The sequence below is a fragment of the Frankliniella occidentalis genome, unplaced genomic scaffold (assembly GCF_000697945.3).
Source record: "Frankliniella occidentalis isolate FOCC.00 unplaced genomic scaffold, Focc_3.1 Scaffold286, whole genome shotgun sequence".
Lineage (NCBI taxonomy): Eukaryota > Metazoa > Arthropoda > Insecta > Thysanoptera > Thripidae > Frankliniella > Frankliniella occidentalis.
In genome coordinates, this window is record NW_026267412.1 from 287,513 (window position 1) to 307,736 (window position 20,224).

The following is a 20,224-nucleotide window of genomic DNA, read 5'->3' on the forward strand; positions in this document are numbered from 1 at the left end:
ATCGACAGCCGCCGACCGACATCCGGTGTTTCTGTCTTTCGTGCATGGCCCGACTTCTAGGGAGCACACGTGTGATTATTTTGTTCATTTGAACGATTTAGAAATCAATTCCTCACCATGGACAAGCCCGTCGTTTTGGCCCGTGTGATGAAAGTTCTGGGTAGAACTGGCTCCCAGGGGCAGTGCACACAGGTGAAAGTAGAATTCATCGGAGAACAGAACCGACAGATCATCAGAAACGTGAAGGGACCTGTCCGCGAAGGAGATATTTTAACCCTCCTGGAATCTGAACGTGAAGCTAGGAGATTAAGATAGATCTAAGGTAACTATTCTCGTTATTTCTTTGGACCACCCTTTTAACATAATTGTTTTTCTGCTCGCGTTGTTATTTTTGTGCCTTAACCTACATTCACGGGGCTGCCTCCGGCACGCCAAGAACTGCTTAGTGTTAGTAACAATAATTAATGAATCCTATTTTTCGTAATTGTTTTTGGGGTAATTCCCTTGTCGTGTGCACCTTGAGTTGTGCAAGTCGTTCTACCGACTTTGAAATGCTTCTTTCTGTCGATGTCATTTGTCATATGCTTGAACATTTTGTTTCGTGAAACTGCAGGGGTGCCCTTATGAAGGGAAAGGCTTTGTACCTTTGATCTTCATTCTATTTGAACTCTGCTACACTAACTGGGTTGGTCATCGGTGAGGATTTCCTCATGAAATTGCTCTCTCAAAGCTAACTTAACATTATTTATTGTACGTTATTGCTTATCACCATTCTATTGCAGAGATGCCCTTACGAAGGGAAAGGCTTTGTACCTTTGATCTTCATTCTATATGAACTCTGCTATACCAATTGGGTTGGTCATCGGTGAGGATTTCCTCATGAAATTGCTCTCTCAAAGCTAACTTAACATTATTTATTTTACGTCATTGCTTATCACCATTATAGTGCAGATATGCCCTTACGAAGGGGAAGGCTTTGTACCTTTGATCTTCATTCTATTTGAACTCTGCTATACTAATTGGGTTGGTCATCGGTGAGGATTTCCTCATGAAATTGCTCTCTCAAAGCTAACTTGACAGTATTTCATATAATGTTAATGCTTTTTAACAATAAGTTGCAGAGATGCCCTTACGAAGGGAGAGGCTCTGCTGTACCTCTGATCTTCTGTTTAATTGAATTCTGCTATACTAATGGGGTTGGTCATCGGGGAGGATTTCTTCATGACATTGCTCTCTCAATACTTACTCAACATGATTTTGAATTACAATTAAATTCTTCATACTGTAATATGCAGAGATGCCCTTTGAAGGAAAAGGATCAATTCCTTGAATCTTCTCTCGTGTATCGAGCTCTGCTATAGTATTTGAGTTGGTCATCGGGGAGGTTTTCTTACTTATAGAACTGCTCTCTCAATGCTGACTAAACATTTGTGAAATTTTAAGTTATTTGCAGTAATGCCCTTTGAAGGAGAGGGTTTCTCTTCCTTATCCTTCTCTCGGTTCCCGAGTTCTGCTAAAATGACAGTTCTGGTCATCGGGGAGGATTTCTTGATTGATGGAATAACTCTCTCAAAACCAGTTCAACACACTCACAGAACTAACACAATTTTGTTCCTAGCAAAATCTTAGTCTTTTCTAAATGTGTGGTTTTTTAATTTGTTGCAGGAATGTTCACTGGCAAGATGGAATGTTGACTGCTCTACCTCCTCCAACCAAGATCTTAGCCCTGGATAAAATGGTTAATAAATTATCTTGAACAGTGATTTGAATTCTTTAATTTGAACTCCTTGTGTTAACAACAAAATTACATTAGATCTTAAAATATTCATTCAATATTTGTGTAGCCTCTTCCATTTTTAATTTTCCTACTTTAGCTTGATATTTGTGTCCTTTTCCAAACCCCTTTCCTTCCATAATATCACTCAACCTGTGAAAATATTCCACATGTATTTTTGAACAACTGTAAATGTTAAGAAAGGTTTGTCATACCTTGGTCCTACTTCTGCAACAATTTCTGGCTTTCCATGAAGAACTACTTGGATGGCTGGCTCCTCACCGACAATAAGCAAAACTAAAATTTCCTGTAAACAAATTATTGTACTAAGTACTTTTTATGGGCTGTTGAAAGACGATGCTGCGTAAACTACTACAAACCTCATCATTAAATTCTCGTAAGAATGCATTAATAAAGTCCATGTCAGCTTCCTTCCTGCAATAATTAGTTAGATGTCTAATTTTGTTGGGTGTGGGTAGTTTCTACTAATTGAATTCATCTTCATACCTGTGGATGATACTAAACTTAAGCTTGGGGCTAGCTTTCTTTAATTTTTCTGCCTCAGCAATTGCCAGCTCCCGTAACACCACTTGCAGGTTCTGGAAAAGTAAAGATAAACAGTAATGCGACTATAAATCAGATTGTTGTTGCAGTTCTCACCTTACTAGTGGTTTTCAAAGCATCTTGAATCTTCTCAACCAGTTGCACATGCACTGACCCCTTATTCCTTGGACAAAAAAATACCAAGGGATTAAAATCATAAATAAATTAAAGAAGTGCGGACTAGGATTTGCACTTACTGCAGCAAGTTCGAGAGAGCTGTTTCACGAACAAGAAATTCTTCCATTTTCTTCAATACTCTGTTTCCTGACAAGAAACTTAGCTTTGTTTTATTTTTCTTGCCCTTTTCAACTCCAGTCAGCTTGATCATCTAGATAAAATGTTAAGAAAATACAAGGTCCTTCCAACTTTTGAACTTCAAAAGTATGAAGCTAGCAAACAAATTTAATGAGTAGTGTCTATACCTGCAATTGACTCAAATTTGAGACGTGAGTTCCACAACACATGTTGTTTTCGAGCTTTTCAATTGAAACTACCCTCACAAGTCCCACGTGATCCTCTGGTAGACCTCTGGTTCTTACCTTTGTAAATAAATATAGAAGTTAATAAGGACTGTATGATTCAATTACTTAAAATGTTGAGCATTTTACCTCCTTTAGCACAGGGTCTGATGCCTCATAAACCTGAACAGTGACAGGTCTACATTCTCTTATATACTGGTTTACCAGGGTTTCAACATGAACAACCTGATCAGCAGATATGGATGGTGTGTCTGAAATCATTAAATAAATTAAGTATGAGTTGATAAGTTTAACACTAGGTGCAAGACTGGGAACAACTATTATTCAGTTATTTTGCTAATCAGTATTCACCTAATTCAATGTATGATATTTCTTCACCAAGTGACCATGATGAAGTTGCAAATCCATACTCAGCACAAGCCACTGCAGTAATAAGGTGCTGCCCTGCCGACCACAAATTATTTTGTATCAGTGATTTGTATATTAGTATTAGATCTTCCTGCAAAAGCACCTGGATCCTGGCTGGATCTGAATAAGGCAAATAACAAACCTGAGTGTTGTTGCATATGATCCAGTCTTCGGTTCCAATCAAGTTTAACTGTCACCTTTCGACCCACATCAAGAGGCTCTCGAAGAACATGTACAGCTTCTGCGCCTCTACGTACAGCTTGAATTATTTCTTTTTCAGCAATTGTTCCAAGATCCCACGGCTGTTAATTATTACAAAAACTAATTTGAAGGAATGTTTCTACTAACCAATCGATTAGTTTGGAGTTTGAAGATTACCTGGCCACCACCCTCTGGAAAAATAATTGTGTCTTCCAACACTATTTCAAAGCCATCGATGACTTCTTTCTTGCCATTATTGTTAATTGATACTTTGGCCTCTTTGCAGGAAACAACTGAGGTGTCAAGCTAAAACAAACACAATTATTATTAACCTGGGTAATACATCTACATCTGGAGCATTTAATCTGATCACAAAATAATGATTGACTGACCTCTTTTAGGAAACTGTCTTTCTGACAAGCAAACACCATTTCGAAGTCTCTACTACAACCAAGCAAAACCACAAAACGAATCTTTCTTAGCAGAAAAAATTTGTGCACAGACCCACAATCTTGCCTTTAAATATGTGACTTGTACAGTTTTCATCGTTTTGAAGTTAAACCATTCACAATTTCTCATACCACCGTCGCTACCGGTTGTGTTTTTGTTTGTTTTCTTGGTTTCCTGGTGTTTGAATTAACTTTGTTTGAAGAGCGTTCTAAGTCACCTGTTTGCGTTGCCTGATTAAAGAGGCGGAGGGAGAACCTCCTATGGCACATTCCTCTTTATCTGCAATCAAGTTATAGACAATGATTCGTTTCACTATGTCCTTGTGTCGGCAGAATTCCTATTTATTGGCCGGCTTGTTCGTCGGTGTAACCCTTTCTCTCTTAATATCATCAATGGAGAACACCTGTAGTAGTTTGCCTGCTGCAAACTCAGCTATGGAACTTGCAGATGACTATGTTGATGAATATGAACCGAGAATTAACCTGGCAGGGAAACCTCAAAAGGCAAAGAAAACTCCTCAGGCATTGGTTCGGCCTAGGTACTACTCAACAGAATTGGGCATTAGAGAGAAACTATTTGTGGCTGTTCTTTCATCTCAAGAAACAATAAATTCCAGAGGAGTTGCTCTCAACAAGACTGTTGCCCATTTGGTTGACAAAATCATGTATTTTATTGATGCGCCAGGGCCTCAGAAGCTTAATCTAAGCATGTCAGGCATCGTAGGGTTCACTGATACTCGTAAATTGTTAAAGCCTTTCCATGTCCTAAAATATGTTGCTGATAACTTTTTGGACGAATATGATTTCTTTTTCATAGTAAAGGATTCTACTTATGTAAAGGCTCGGACCTTGTATGAAGTTGTCCAAGGCATCAGCGTTAGTCAAGAAGTCCATGCGGGCAGTGAAAAAGAGGATGAACACACTGCTTTTTGCACTCTAGGTAAGATTTCCTTCGACTATCTCGTCTAGAATATTTAGAGATTGGTAACTTACTCCTTGTTTGCTTTTTTAACTTTGACATAGTGATCATAGCTTAATGCTGGTGTTAAGGGTTGATTAGTAAATTTCACGTTTTCACCTCCCAATTTATTATATGTTTTGTGATTGAATTTTGATGTTGCTTGGATGGGATGTAATCTTGCTTATTTATTCATCTTCATATATGCATGCAAGAATATAGTCTTGTGAAGTATGAAGTCTTTTTTTTTCTTGGTCTTTAGTGGCACTCTTCAATCTTCATACTACTCTTCAAGAAGAAAAACATTATTTGCTTCCGTCATTTGGCTTTTTCTTTTCTTTAAATAGATGCAGGAGTTTTGCTCAGCAATTCTGTGTTAAGAAAAGTGCATGCTAGTTTGGATTGGTGTGTTAAGAATGCATTTTCTGAATCTGCTACTGATAATGTTGGACGTTGTATCCTACATGCAACTGACATTCCATGCAAAAGTAGTGTGCAGGTAAGCCTTAGCTCCTTTAGAAACCTGCTGCAATTATGACAACAAAGTGTAGCAAATTTTAATTTCTAGGGTTTAAATTTGCTCACCCATCGAACAAAAAAGCCATTTAATTTGAACTCTGAACTCCAATCTCTTGCAAAAAAGATAACTGTTGATAAAATCATTACAATGTATCCTGTTCCGGAACCTGCTGCTGTGTATTCCTTCCATGCTTATTTCAGCAAGGTAAAAGTTAAAAGTTTACCAAGAATATTTTCTAAGAGGCATTCGAATGAAATCATAATGCAGTATATATTGCAGGTGGCATTGACAGCAACGCAGCTTGAAATTGCAGCTCGCAGATCAGCTGTATTGAACATGTCATACATAGCACCTGGTGGTAGAAGTGGTGTTGCATGGCCAGTTGGTGCAACTCCTGGCAATCGGCCAGCTTCTCGTTTTGATGTGCTGCGTTGGGATTATTTTACACTATCTCACATCTATCCTGAATCAGACTTTAGCAACCTGAAAGAGTTAGTTGGTGCTGACAAACAGGATGTTGAGGTTTTTCATCTCCTTTTTTGATAGTTTTGGAATGCTTTCAATTGTTTACCAGAAGCAACAGCTAATTATAACTGTTAATTTGCAGTATGTACTGAATGCCACAGTCGCTTGGATGCATACAAAATATGAAGGATTACTTCAGTACCGTCGTTTGATTAATGGCTATCGTCGCTTTGATCCATCACGTGGCCTTGATTATAAAGTAGATTTGGCTTTTAGGGACACTACTAATGGACATGAAGTTCATAAGAGGTAAGCGCGCGCATTATGTTTCTTCAACAGCACACCTAAATTTAACTGATTTTTTTTTTTTTTTTTTTAAACTTTGACTTTTTATAGACTTGAGGTTAGCAAACCACTTGGAAAAGTTGAAGTTGTTCCAGTCCCTTATGTGACAGAAAATACTCGAGTAAGCCTGGTACTACCAGTGACTATGGAAACAAAACCTATGGTAGCCGATTTCTTACAACAATACAACAACATTTGCATGGAAAAAAAAGACAAGACCTTTCTGATGTTGGTAGGTCTTGCACGCTTGCACATAAAGTATGAAATACTTGGGAGTGCAAATGCTTTTTTTTCCTTTATTTTAACTTTTTTTTTTCTCTTTCTAGGTCCTCATGTATGATCCACGTCATCCAGGAAAAGGAAATAAAGATGATACTTTTCTAGAACTTAAGCAAACGGCTGTTAAACTGAGTGATCGTCACAAAAGGGATGGTGGCAAAATAGCATGGGTATCGGTGAAGCTACCAGATTCACAGCAAGCAGTTCATGTAACTAGAGGACTCTTAGACTTCGCTGCTGCTGACCTTGCCATTAGAAAGCTTTCACAAGATTCTTTGGTCTTCTTTGTGAGGCCTAATGCAGAGCTAAGGCAGGACTTGATAAACAGGGTGAGTATTTTAAAAGGTCAATAGTATACTGAAATCGAAAATTTTTCTGATATTGCAATCTTTACCTCATTTTAGGTGAGAATGAATACCATTCAGCACATTCAGGCATTTAGTCCCATTCCATTCTCAGAGTTTCATCCAGACATAGTCTATAACTCTGATTTGCCTCGACCCTCCGAACTAGATATTAACAAAAGTTATGGACATTATGATACTCAAAGTACAGCATTCATTTCATTTTATGCCAGTGACTACTTGCGAGGTAATATTCTTCTGATCAGATTGACATTATATTTTTTTCACATGTTATTTTTGTACTTATTGGTGTGATGTTGCAGCTCGTAAATCAATAGAGAACTATCTTCCCATGATGCAATCAGACAAGGACTTAAATGTGCTGGTGTCCATTGCTTCTTCAAAAACAACCAATACAGAAACTTTGGAGCTTTTCAAAAGCCTTGCAGAAAATACCCTGTACAGTCTGTTCTTGAGAGCAAGTGATTTGCATATTCTGCGAGCTGTTGAGCCAGGTCTCCGTCTGAGACATGTTCCATTAGACTGTACCAGCAGTGGAAGTGCCTCAGAAATTAGTTTGCACATGCTTGAAGCGTGCATTAAAGCCCGAGCAAACAATTTAGGTTCTCGCAGTGCCCTTGCCAGGCTACTTCTGGAATTTCAGTCTTCTGCTGTATCATCAGTTTTGCCTGCATAGCACACAAGTACTTTCCAACTTTGTTAAAGCAGGTAGAAGCAGAAAATACAATTGCAATGTGATGTGTAAAGTTGACAAATTGAAGTCATGTTTCAATTTCTATAAGTAGTAATCAATGAGTGCCAACAATTGATCTTAGTCCATTTAATTTTAAAATTTTGAAAATGAAACTATATGTTTGGTATAAATTAGCTTGTTTTGCTTCTGGATAGAGTTTGTATTGAGCCACCTACCTTCAATCAGAAATTCATTCACTTCTTATTTATTATTTATACAGTATCAAGTACACAACGTAGGTACAAAGTAATAAAATTTATGTTTCTTTCAATCACTGTCTGATCCCGACGATTCAGATAATTGTAAGTCATCATTGAGCAGATGGTCAGGCACTGACAATGCTGGTGAAGGAGCATGAGTGTTTCCATGACCTAAGAATTAAAAACATGTTATAAACACTGCTGTTACTAAAATGAAAGGACAGATAAAATTTAGATGACACCTGCCATTGAGTGGTAAGGAGAGCTGGTTGCTTGGTTGTGGTTGTAGTTGAGGTTGTGGTTGTGGTTCATCGGTCTCACTATCAGATGATCCACTGCCAGAGGAGGAATCACTGGAGGAATCTGATAGGGAACCTACAGGTCGTACAGATTCCTGCATTCACAAATGTGTCAGATTATTCAGTTCAATATGTTATCATAATGCATTGTTATTAGCAACAATCATCATTACCTGGTCGTATGTAGGTGATTCCTTTGGCACTGAAGTATCCATTGGAGTAGGTCCTTCATCCATTCCAAGCATTGGTAAACTGGTAGATTGATCAGGGGGTGACCTGCACAAAAAGAAATGGTAGAGTCCTTTGTTTTTTTTTAATCCCATTACAAAGTCCACATAACAGGTTCAGGACTTACCATCTATTGTGGCTAGCTTGAGCTGATGGACCAGAGGGGCCTGTAGGACTTCTATGATGACCGGGAGATGGGTAAGAAGGTGAAGCACGCAAAGGTGAATGCCTTGGTACACAACCAGATAGAGAAGATGCCATCTGCTGAGGCTTGAGCCTATGGTTATTTGAAGAGGTACTGTTACGGCTATTTGCTCCTGAAGAGTTAGCTTTACTTGCCCCTCCACTCAAGGGTTTCTTAGAGGGTGCTAACTGTTCAGGAGGTGAGCTGTCAAGCAAGGATGGTAGACCAGGCTGGCAAGGCCGGCCTGGTGCCCCTGCAGTTGCTTTATTAGTTTCTTTCCTGCAGCACCATAGAACGACCAATTAGACCATAAAATGTAGTATGGATTTTAAAAGTTGGAGATATATTTCCTGACTTACCTAGTTTTCTTAACTTGTATATTGCTAGAGAGCTTCTCAAGCACTACTTCACCCGTACGTCTATCAATAATCAGGACACATTCCTTCTGGTAAGGTCGTTGTGAACCTTTGAATACTGTGTGTTCTGTCCCTGCGCCATCAAGGTGGGGAACTGTAACTGTTACCTGCTGATTCATCTCCACAGCAACAGATGCCATCTTGCTAACGTCCACACTGGCTGGCTTGAAGTCATCTGGAGCAAATAGATGAAGCATAATGTCAGGTTAAAATTTTGAGCTTAAAAAATTGATTATATGGCGCATTTAAAAAAGAAAAAAACGAGGCAGCAAAATAATACGGGTATTACAGAACAAGAAAAAAAAATAGTGTCTTGTACACAGTTTTGAAAGAGATTACGAGGCATTTGAAATATAGAAGGTAAAAGAAAAGTGCAAAATTAGGGGGTAGTAATTGGAAAATAATAGTGAAATACAGGGCATATGTGTTCGCCAAATACGTTGACTTCGGCATGTCAGCTGTTTGAATGTCGACCGAAATTGTGGCATTACATAACCAATATGGTGAGATAAATCTCTCATGAAACAACTGGCAGCTCTCGAAGAATACTGGAAAACTGTTGCTCTCTTACTGGAAATTACAGTTAGGTTCTTTCAGTATCAAACGAACTGAGTGAAACGGGTGGTGTGAGTCCTACTTAAACCTACTGCTCATAACCTCAAACTGTGCTCAGTTATCTGCTTCCAGACATACTTACATTTCAAAGTGTGAAACGCAGTTCCTCTAGGATTTGTGAAGCTTGGTCCGAGCTTTAACGGTCGCTCCTCCGGACCGAGGCCCAACTTAACTGCGGCGGCATCCCCTTTCGATCTATTAGGTGGACACCTCTGCATTTAAACAGTTTATCGCAAGACAACAAAACCTTTCCTAAAACTCTCTCTTTGATTCCGATTCATCTAAAATCATCTGATATCATCCGATGATGACGAATATTGTTGTCTACGATGCCGTCGAAAAGGACCTGACTTGTTCAAATTCAGTACCTGCTCAGTTGTGGGTTCATGACCTATATCTAGCATAAAGCATACTTGTGCTTATACCCACTTTACCCACACCCACCAGACCAAAGACGCAGACGTCTGGATATTTGGGGGGGGGGGGGCAAGAGAGGGGGAATGCTTTCGTTCTTAGTGACCACATACATTTTAAGTAATTCCAATCAATTTGATAGGCTTTGACAAGATGCTCGGAATCCCAAGTGATTTAATGTAGAATTCCAAGCTACATTCCTCTACATATAAAGAGGTGTGCTCGACGTGTTGGGGCAGTCATGACAAGAACCATGAACATTCCCTCGTCCTTCCACAGTTGGCGGGAAAATGTTCCGATTTTAAAATTGAAATTTGCTGCAAGCTGTGTGTGGCTTAAGGTTGTAGCTAGTTGTAGGGTGTATCGTCTTGTATGAGACACGGATCATACTTCTTGTAAGAATAAATTCAGCGCCCAGTTGTTTGAAAAAAGAAAAAAAAACACTTTTTCTATTTTGCAAGGAACATAAACAACAGTGAGGGAGGTTTAGGAAATAGGAGAGACAACTGGGACAGTATAAGAGTCAACAATTTATTAAAACATTTTTAAAAATAAAATTCATAGAAACTTAGCACAGTTGTTTTGATAGCTCAAGAAAAGGCTCTAGAAATAGTTAATACCTATTTCCTCAAAGTACACAGAATTTTCACATACTTTTTACATTTTGCTTACACAATATTTTCTACCAGGTTACGTAAACAAGAGTAAGAGCGATACTTGAAATTACATATTATAAATGTATACAACCTTAAGGAAAGGCTCAATATATCTGAAAAAATAGAGTTCCTGAAATATATAATTTTTTATAGGTGGTACTAAAAAACAACACTCAAATGAATCACAGTTTACTTAACTATATTTGCACAAATTTAATTCTAAAATAAATACTAGGTATATATTAACATATAACTTTATCATTAATTTCAGGGAAAATTGTACTAAGATGAAAGTTGGTCAATGTTGTTGCACTAGGTGATTGAATGTTGCTATTTTGAGGATGATGAGTTGGATGCATGGAAAGGCGGGGTGTAGAGTAAAGTGAATCCTGTGCAGCAGGCATTGAGTACGAATGGTGGGGTAAGAAAGAGGGAGGAGGAGGAGGATGGTTAGTAAAGTTAATATCATCCTGAAGCACTGTTGATGTCATATTCATGTAACCAAAATCCATTATATTGGATGATGACGAAACAGCTACAGTGGAAGTGCCATTACTAGTAGAATTATGGTTATTTGTTCTGGGACGTCCTGTACTGTTATCCAGCATTCCCCCTGGATGATGTGATTTGAGTGGATTTGAATTATCTTCAACAGATGTCCTGTCAGTAACATTTTGCAGTGAATAGGAATGATTTCGATGGGATCTGCTGGTTGGGTTGCCAAGAATGAAAGGAGGCACTGTATCACTAGAAATGAATGTTCCTTGGTAGTCATTTGAACGTGGTAAATCTGATAGATATTGATTCTGTGGCCCCTGAGCCTGTAAAGAAACAGAACTAGTATTTTGATATGGCATACTGGTTCCAGCATAATTGTTGGAATAATGGGTTCCATGAGATCGGCGTTTTCGATTGTTGGTCTGACTTGTTTGTAGAGGAATTGTTGATGATAAAAGGGCCTCAGTAGAGTAGTTACTTGAGACCGATTTTGATGTACTTTGTTTTGATGTTTGACAAGAAACTGTATCATGGTCACTGAAGGGACCTGTGTATGACAAATGGCTTTCTTTTGGTATGGTGGTGGTTCGACTTTTTGCAACATTACTGGTGTCAACAAGCTGACTAACTGATAAGAATGACCCAGCACATTCCTGTCCTCCAATAGTTGCAGTTGTCACACTTGCTTCATCAATACATTTATCAGAACGTCTAGGTGCATTTATCATTCTTCTTGCAGGCTTCTTGGGGCATCCTTGTGAGTCATTGTTAAATGTTGGTAAGAAGGGTCGACTAATACTGTTGTCTCCTAAAGCTAGGTCACCAACAAGTGTTGGTAAGGTTGATGGAATCATCATGTTTCCAAGCATAGAAGATCCTCCACTTTTACTAGGCGACCATGCTGAATTGTCATGGAAATTTTCTATGCTATCATTTCCAAAGAGATGATGTTCATTTCCCTTATACAGAGGTTGTGAAGAGTGAGCCATATCCAAGCAATGGAAATTCGCCGTTTGATCAAAAACTGGTCCAATGTTTTCAGATTCTTTGATGTGCTCAGGCAAGTAAAGTAGACCTTGAGTGCTGTTCATATTTGAGCTGTTACCAAATGATGGTCCACTATGGTGCTGGTGTGATCTTATATCAGGAGCTGTCATCCAGTTCACTGGAGGTCGATGTAAATTTGTAACAGATTCCTTATTATTTGCACGTACACATAGTTGTCTCTGCTGACCGGGTTGAGATTTGTCTTCCTGTCCGTTCTGATTGTTTGGCTTACTGTTATATGAACCCTGGTGACTTGAAGGTAAATTGGTTGAATTACTTCCAAATTGTAGCATAGATGTATTTTCTTGATTATAATGAAGGCTTGATGTTTGCTTTAAAACTTCAACAGAGGCTCCACTATTATGAGTGAAGGTAGACACATCTTTTTTTGGATCTGCAACACTAGAAATCCCTGTAGAATAGTGACTTCCGGAACCAGGACTTTGCTTAGGTAGAGTATTGTTTTGATGATTATAGTTGTTTCCAACTATGTTGTTTTGTCCTGCTGCTCCTTTAACATTTAAAGTTGGTATGTGGCTATAATTAGAATGAATCTGCTTCACTTCCGGGACTGCTACAACAACATTGTTTTGATTATAGGTCAACAGACTACTGGAATCTTTGGATGAGCTATTTAGACTAGCACTCATTCCTATCTTCACATTTTGAGATGCTACCTTTTCCTCAAAATAAACATTATTTGCTTTAGATAACTTATTTTCTGAGGAAAGGTACATCATTTTTGTAGAGCTTGATTGTGTAGCTTCTGTTCTTGTCTGCAAATGTGTGGTTGATCCACAAAAATTTGAAGACATTTTAGGAACTTCTGATGAATTGCAAATTAAATCTTTTGTGGCAGTCACAGACAGGAAGGGTTTTCTTGCTTCTGTGATGTTTTCAGGTGGTGCAAAATTCTGGGTGTGTGTAATCTGCTTTCCAGTCAGTGCATTGCTAATTTTAGATGAACTTGAAAGAACTTCACTATAATTAGATAAAACAGAATTTAGTTTATGGCTTAAAGTTGTGGCAGATGTAGTTATCAGCTGAGTTTGGCTTGAACTCGAAGAAACATTTTGGTTGTGAACTAAATGTTGCAATTCAATTGTTTTGTTTAAAGCCTTAGTAACAGGGAACATTTCTTGAAAATTAACTACTTTTGAAGTAGATGTTGATGATTGAATGTTCCCAGAAGACATTGTTGACCAGGACAAAATACTGGAAGGTATTGATGATGATCCTTGGCTTCTAGAAAGAGCAAGTAGTTCTTCTCCACCTGCACTTGAGCTCATTAAAACAGGTGGAAGTACATAATTCACAGCACAATCAGATCTAGAAGTACTTGTTGGAGGATAATCTGGAAAAATTGTAAGGGGTGCCTGAGGCATTTCAAGCCAATCACTTTGCTTTTCGCAGCCCAAGAATGTGATTGAGCCTCCATTCTCTTGAGGGTGGATTAATTTTTGAGGACTTTTGCTCGGACCACTTTCTTGCAGGAGAGTCCCATTTCTAGTGGACACCCTTGTTCCATTAAGTTGTCCATTGATATTAGAAACTGTTAAGATGGTGCTAGATTCGGTCCTTGATGCACAAATTCGTTTGTTGTTACTGGAGCAACCCGCTTGATAATGTTCCTTTGATGAGAAAGGAACGCTCTCTTCAATAGACAGGGAAGATTCAGGGCACTTTTGCCCAAAATTTGGGCTTTCTTTCAGAGGAATCATGTTTTCATTGTTGCTTTTCTGTGTTGCTTCTCTAGCAGGGAAGTTGAGGACATCAGCAGTAGAATTTCTATTCTTAATAGCAGAAACTGTAAGGGAATCTTGATTGAACACATTTGATGAACTGTAAACAACATTACTATTCTCAATTGAAGAAAAAACGCTGACACATTTTGTTACTGGAGTATCACAGTCTAAATTGCCAATTTGAAGCAAAGTTTTCATTCCAGGCTGGCTGTCTGTATTTTCACACACTGTATCATCCAGTTCAGTTGCTTTGGATGTTGATACAAGTGGAAAAGCTAGCAGAAAAGCAGCAGTTGGGGAGATAGATTCAGGATGTTGGCCACCAGATGGTACTTGTAAAGAGGCAAATAAATCATTAGAAATATCATTAGACTGTAAAGGCAAACCAAAAGAATTGTCAGTTGAGTCAAATGATTCGGGGACTGGCTTGAAGCTCTCTATATCATTTATAGGAATAAAAGTATTTTTACTGTTGTGCAATGGCAAGCTGGAAAAGATATTAAATGATGTAGAAGGACGGTCAGGTTTTAACTTTGATTTGTCTGACCATTCATTGCATACATCATTAGAGGCAAGTTCTGTAGCTTTGTCTTTTACAATAGAACAATTATCAGTTAAGTTTCTTGCTGATGTAACCATTGGTACATTATTACTTTCTATATTTGGATTACTTGGGAGTTTTGCCTTCTGTGTCTCAGAACTTTTACTATTAGATGTTTCTTGTGGTTCTTCTGTTAACACAGTATTTTCAGTATTTTGCAAAAGTTGCTGCCTTGCACAAAGTGCTGATATGCTGTAATTTGATTTTGTCGGTTTTGATGCATGAGATTCACCATGCTCAAGAGATGACTTTACTTGGCTTGCCTTATTTTCACATTTTTTGGACTTACTGCAATTAATATCTTCTGATTCATATGTCATTTTCTTTAAAATGTTATTACCTTCCTTCCCAGTGGATATTGCACTGGTTTCTTGATTTTCCGATGGAGACTCAATAATACATACAGGCACAGAATGTACTCTCATATCACCTGCCACACTTCCACCATTTTCTGCAGGTAGAGGTGTGTCTTTAAGAGCAAATGCACTTCCAGTACTTTCATCAACATTTGCATTGCTAGAGGGGTCACATTGCACAATATTCTCCTTGTTTACATCGGAGACAGTACCAACAGGTTTACCATCTACTGTTTGCTCAGTTTTGTTGGAAACATGCATATCACATGTAGAATTTTTCTTCGATTTGCTAACTACCAACATACTAGTAGCATTGGTAGAGTTTGAGGGTCGCTTTACTTTTTGAACTTTGTTCTTCCTGATGGCTTTTTCAGATTTAATTTCAGGAGATGACTTTGATGAATTTCTCCTTAAGTTCTTTTTTAAACACTTTAGCTGAGTACTATGAGGATGAGAAAAGCCACTGAGTAATAATTTTTGCTTCAATGAAGGAATGGGTATTTTGGGTGGTTTTCTTGATATTTTACTTGTTGGACATGGTTGAATAGGGCGACTACTTCCTGACCTCATAAGTTTTTGAGGTGCTGATGGGTTTGGTGCCATAATATTACTTTGAACTAGTATGAAAGGATTGACAGTCTTAACTCCAGTAACAGAAACAAGTAATGGTAGAGGTGAGTTGGAACTGTTAGATGTAAATAAAAGCTGAGAAGGCATTTGAATAGAAGATGATTGCACAACCAAAGGACGACTCTGAACTACAGATGGATTTGCTATCAAACTTTCACTTGACTCATTAATTAAGTTCTCACTCTGGGACGCTTTACCACATTGACTGCTGCTGTAGACTTTTTTCTTTGGGCTGCTTCCAGTGCAATGGCTTGATGAAGATGCAGAGTAAAGATCATTTGACAAATCACTTTTCTTGACTTCATCAGCATTCTGTGCCCCATGAGATTTATTCTCTTGACTAGAAATTCCAATGGACAGTCTTGCTTTTTCTAACCGAGAAAAATTTCAGAAAATAATTTATAGAAACATTGGAAAAATCGGTGTAAGCTTTATCAATAATTTGTAAACACTCACCATGTTTAGACAACAGCTGTAGTATATCAGGGCCTATGCCTGGTGGTGGTGCATCAATAGATAAACAGTCTTCTGGCACCTTAATGTTAATTGTGTTCAGGAAAGATAGAAGGTGGTTGAACTTAGTAAGAATGTTTTGGACCCATTTTTTGTAGTGGTCTGATTTGAACACCTGGTCATCTAAAGAAATCAAATCAAATCAAACTTTAAATATAGTTGTTTACAGTTGAAAGTTAAATACCTAACGCAGATATGGTAAAACTGACCTGCTGCATCTCCTTTCCTCGTTTGTTGAAGCTCACGAATGCATGCAAGTGCTTGAATTAGAATGGTCTTCTTACTAAGGGTCTGCCCTACAACATAACTCGGTAGCGCCTGATGCAGTTCGTTGAAAGTTTGGTTTAACACATCTCTTCGCCCTTTCTCCCACTCTCTTCCTTTACTGCAAATGTTCCGAACAATACATTATTAATACAACTTAAACTCAATGTAGGTGAAAGGGTGATAATCTTCTTTCAATTCATTCTCGAAGGGTGTTATCTGTAGATAAGTGCCACAACCAACAAGAAGAAAGAAATTTAAAAAAATTAAAAAACTACTAGTGTTTAACATAACAAGCCAACAAAGTAAAAAAGGGCTTAAGTGTTTAAAGGCAAATCATTTTAAAAAGGTAACGTCTTTGTATTGAAGACAAATTTGAAATAATAGGAAATGTAGAATATAGCCATACTAACCTTGCCTCTTTTTTAACCATATTTGAACTCTACTTGTTTATAAAAACAGCAATAAATGTTATTTGACAGGAAAGCCTTCAATGTCATTGTTAAATCTTCATGAATGAGTAGGTAAAGGTAAACAAATAACCTAGAACCTAGGAACCAGTGGGAACAAATGCAAGCAGTTAAAATGGCTGTACTCAACAAGGCTATGAATTCGGTTTGTTTTTGTTTACAACAACATAACCTTATCTTCATTTCGGGTCCCTCTTTCATTACACATTATGTGGCCGTTCTTTCAAGTTAATTCCGGAATGACAGTTTTCATTGATCACTAATTTAAAGCAGGGGTCTCGGCTACGTGGCTCCCGAACCATTTGGTTGTCATTGAGTAAAGATATTTGTTTGTTTATGTTCCTAGCTTTAAGCGAATGTTTATGAGATATTGTGTTTAAAAATGTTTGCCCGATTTTTTTAAGGTTGGATGTTGGATCCAACCACAAAATTAAGTACACTGCCGGCTAAGGTTTTAGAAAATAAAGGAAAATTCTGATGATGTGGAGTATACTTTTAATATATACATAAATAGTTTTAAATCTAAGTTCATACAACTTAGCCTTCTAAAGTAAAATATGAAACAAGCAGCATTAAAGGAAGCACTACTCAGACATCAGACAGGTGGCCCTCTACACGTTTCCCAACAATATTCCAAAAACAGTACTATTAAGATTTTGAAATCAAATGCTGAATTCTTTATAACGTTGATTTCTTCTTGAAAAATGATTTCAATAATGGTTGATTTAAGTTTTTCTTATTTCCTGTATTAGAACTTGGTGTTTTAGAAAAGATGCCTTTTGAAGAAAACTTCTTTTTTTGATAAAATGCATCAAGGGTTGGTTGGTCGGGTACTGAAATTAGATTCTTCAGCGTTTTTCCTTTAGAACTAGACACAGCATTAAAGTCAGGTTTTCTGATTTTGATAGAATGTGGATCAGACGATTCGTCAGCTTTCCTCTTGAAGAATCTAAGAGGCATATCAAATATGGAAGCAAAATTTCCAAAAATACCATCATCATTGCTGCTGGTATCAGAAGTAGTATTGTCATTATCACTGTCACTCTCTTCTGAGCTGATGTTGGTAATATCTTTTGAATTTTTGATATCACTTATTTGGTGAGTATCTGTTCCTGAGATAACTTCAGATGTGGCAGATTTTTTATCAATACTGATAAGAGTTGTTTCTCCTTGATCCGTATTGTGCACACCAGGAAAAGACATTTTTTTTGGACTTGTATTAGTGTTATCAATACTTTTTTTGTTCACGGGTCCAAAAAATGTTCTTATATCTAAGCAATTTTTTGTAGGTATTACTGCAAATAATAATTTTAAAAAAATGATTCACCCAATCACTTTAAAGATTTAAGTGCATTGCAGTATAGTATAGATTATTTACCTTTTTTGCTGAGAACTTTCTTCTTTTTTGGAGGTTCATATCCCTCAGGCTCAGAAATTTTTGAATATGTACCCCCACAACTTTCTAAATGCTCTGACCACCAAAAATCATATGATCCAGGTGCTCTATTCATGGCTCGATGAACTTTTCCAAAATAGGGAGGGCGGGTTTGACAGGGACCATTACAAAGCCATACATGTTTCTGATAAAGTCGTACTTCATCACTAAAAGTATGATATACCTAGAGATAAAATGTACACAAAATTTTAGTCTTCAAAAATTTAGAATTCCCATTCAAGATTTACCTTTCCACTTACTGATATGTTTAAACCAACTTCTTTGTTGATGCGATCCATATGCTTCAAAAACTCTGGACCATGCCCATCCCTGTCACGGTTGTTTTCAGTGACAAATAAATAAGCATGAATCATTTCGTGCTACAGGAAGACAAAAACGGAAATCCATTAACACCCTCAAATTTAATAAGGCTACCATCAAGAATATTGTGTTGGTTGACATACAAGGAGAGTCTCCACTAAATCCACTTTCGCACGGAGTGAAAGAAGGGGACGACTTAGTCGTATTGAGCACAACCCTGGGCGTCGTTTATAGACACACAGTCCGGCACACCTATAAAAAGGAAAGACGAGTAAAGAAAATTATGTGACAGTGTAGTGACTACTACACTAATAGCAAGATTTTGGATAATTTAACGTACAGCGTCATTCTTGGACTCCAACTGACTTCAACATATTTTAACTTCCCCCAAAAGAAACGTTTGTTAAAGTTCTGAAATAAATCTGCAACATCTTCACCCGGGTCTACAAGGAGATTTGTGCCATCTAAGTATGCCAGATTTTCATCTCTATTTTTTTCTTCTCCATGATGCTGGTCCATTTTTCAAGAACAAATAGTATCAAAAGGAAAATTTGGCTCTTTATCTTTTTCTAAAGGTCAACAATGCACATAACTTCCAGCAGCTATAGCTATGTTGAACAAGCACAACACCAAGGCCGAATGATTTTCATACTTGATTTTCTTTAATGAAGTTTGGAGTAACTATGTATTCTAAAGGGAAAAATCACAAAACTGCACAACTAGAATGATACTAATCAACAATAACTTAAGTTTAAATTCTCCTGAACGCACATCACAACTTGAACTTGTTTGGTTTGTTTACATCCTTCTTTTTACTTGTTTTCTTCTTACGCTCACTACACCAATACCAACTCACCGACATAAAACATTTATCTGGAAGGGAACGGAACGGCTGTTTAAGGTTCCAGAAAGTTTAACTAATACGCGATTCTTACGTTTTGTAATTTATTATTTTACAGGGTGGCAGTTAAGAGATATTGTTCTTCTGTGGGTATTTCTGTTCGTAAACATATCCAACCAACAAAACGTAGCAATTGCAATGCGATTGGCGCCTAGTATGAATTTTTCTGGTGCACTCCACAATTGAAGAAAAGGCATTTTTCAAGGGAGAATTATCGCACTGGCCTTCGTCCAAGCACTGGCTTCGGGCTCTAATTTAATCTTTATTCTTGTTTCCATTTGATTGCGCTCAGCCAATGATTCTGAAGACTTCCTTCTCGTGTTTTGATGTCTTTACAATAAAAGCATGGCTAACAAGAAAGAAAGGAAAGGGGTCAGTAAAAATAGAGTAAAATCTAACTTATGGCACATTTTTAATTCAAATGAATCAAGACTGAAAATTCTGCATCAACAAAATAAAAGATTATTACTTTGTACACTACAGTGTACAAATAATGGCAAATTTATGGAATATATAAATTGATTACAAAGTGTCATCCAAATTACATGTATTACAAATGATTAGATCTAAAATGTCAGGTGTGCGTCAAACCTGAAATATTAGTGACCTACAATACCTCAAATTTTCTAGTGTTTCAAATGACTAGCTAAAATGCTTGGCTATAACAAGTCATCGCGTTTTCAATCACAGACCATGCGATGCATACACATGTTAATAATCTAAATAGGAAATAGGCATATAATAAAAGTGCATTATGACAGGTAGATACCAAAACAAGAAGGTAGCAAAAGCCACTGGAATGAACAAAATGAGCATGATCCAGACATCTTCACGCAAACAAATCACCTCCCC

The 20,224-nt window shown here is 37.5% G+C and overlaps 7 protein-coding genes across 8 annotated transcripts in view; 3 read left to right on the forward strand and 4 right to left on the reverse strand.

Moving 5' to 3' along the window:
• The first annotated feature begins 10 nt into the window (after positions 1-10).
• LOC113202780 (40S ribosomal protein S28) lies at positions 11-1,763 on the forward strand. Its single transcript, XM_026417171.2, has 2 exons — positions 11-322; positions 1,666-1,763. The coding sequence occupies exon 1, from the start codon at positions 118-120 to the stop codon at positions 313-315; it is 198 nt and encodes a 65-aa protein (XP_026272956.1). The 5' UTR covers positions 11-117; the 3' UTR covers positions 316-322; positions 1,666-1,763.
• On the reverse strand, positions 1,664-4,041 carry LOC113202778 (alanyl-tRNA editing protein Aarsd1-B). The gene is made up of 12 exons (XM_026417169.2): positions 3,858-4,041; positions 3,643-3,771; positions 3,407-3,566; positions 3,208-3,300; positions 2,986-3,107; positions 2,800-2,916; positions 2,575-2,705; positions 2,435-2,501; positions 2,282-2,373; positions 2,155-2,209; positions 1,990-2,081; positions 1,664-1,927 (listed from the first exon to the last, which is right to left on the reverse strand). The coding sequence occupies exons 1-12, from the start codon at positions 3,894-3,896 to the stop codon at positions 1,810-1,812; spliced, it is 1,215 nt and encodes a 404-aa protein (XP_026272954.1). The 5' UTR covers positions 3,897-4,041; the 3' UTR covers positions 1,664-1,809.
• Positions 4,042-4,058: 17 nt separating this feature from the next.
• Positions 4,059-7,850, forward strand: LOC113202777 (chondroitin sulfate synthase 2). The gene is made up of 9 exons (XM_026417168.2): positions 4,059-4,854; positions 5,220-5,371; positions 5,441-5,596; positions 5,672-5,914; positions 6,000-6,166; positions 6,254-6,434; positions 6,529-6,810; positions 6,886-7,072; positions 7,149-7,850. The coding sequence occupies exons 1-9, from the start codon at positions 4,215-4,217 to the stop codon at positions 7,520-7,522; spliced, it is 2,382 nt and encodes a 793-aa protein (XP_026272953.1). The 5' UTR covers positions 4,059-4,214; the 3' UTR covers positions 7,523-7,850.
• LOC113202779 (ell-associated factor Eaf) lies at positions 7,769-9,979 on the reverse strand. Its single transcript, XM_026417170.2, has 6 exons — positions 9,604-9,979; positions 8,850-9,081; positions 8,434-8,769; positions 8,252-8,354; positions 8,026-8,173; positions 7,769-7,950 (listed from the first exon to the last, which is right to left on the reverse strand). The coding sequence occupies exons 1-6, from the start codon at positions 9,737-9,739 to the stop codon at positions 7,847-7,849; spliced, it is 1,059 nt and encodes a 352-aa protein (XP_026272955.1). The 5' UTR covers positions 9,740-9,979; the 3' UTR covers positions 7,769-7,846.
• Positions 9,980-10,445: 466 nt separating this feature from the next.
• On the reverse strand, positions 10,446-17,011 carry LOC113202808 (uncharacterized). Its single transcript, XM_026417216.2, has 4 exons — positions 16,659-17,011; positions 16,191-16,366; positions 15,925-16,104; positions 10,446-15,839 (listed from the first exon to the last, which is right to left on the reverse strand). The coding sequence occupies exons 1-4, from the start codon at positions 16,676-16,678 to the stop codon at positions 10,834-10,836; spliced, it is 5,382 nt and encodes a 1,793-aa protein (XP_026273001.1). The 5' UTR covers positions 16,679-17,011; the 3' UTR covers positions 10,446-10,833.
• A 176-nt stretch (positions 17,012-17,187) lies between these two features.
• LOC113202813 (DNA-dependent metalloprotease dvc-1-like) lies at positions 17,188-20,218 on the reverse strand. 2 transcript variants are annotated; one of them, XM_052273597.1, is made up of 6 exons: positions 19,124-20,218; positions 18,812-18,981; positions 18,615-18,723; positions 18,411-18,530; positions 18,094-18,334; positions 17,188-18,010 (listed from the first exon to the last, which is right to left on the reverse strand). In XM_052273597.1, exons 2-6 carry the CDS (start codon positions 18,817-18,819, stop codon positions 17,394-17,396), a joined length of 1,095 nt encoding a protein of 364 aa, XP_052129557.1. In that variant the 5' UTR covers positions 18,820-18,981; positions 19,124-20,218; the 3' UTR covers positions 17,188-17,393. The 2 variants fall into 2 exon arrangements, with proteins under 2 accessions (XP_052129557.1, XP_052129556.1); XM_052273596.1 differs by having other exon boundaries at positions 18,812-20,218.
• Positions 19,718-20,224, forward strand: part of LOC113202811 (beta-1,4-glucuronyltransferase 1) — a 24,861-nt gene continuing 24,354 nt past the window's right edge. The window contains exon 1 of the mRNA XM_052273591.1: positions 19,718-19,744. Coding sequence (XP_052129551.1) covers positions 19,718-19,744 — 27 coding nt within the window. The remainder of the gene's footprint in view (positions 19,745-20,224) is intronic.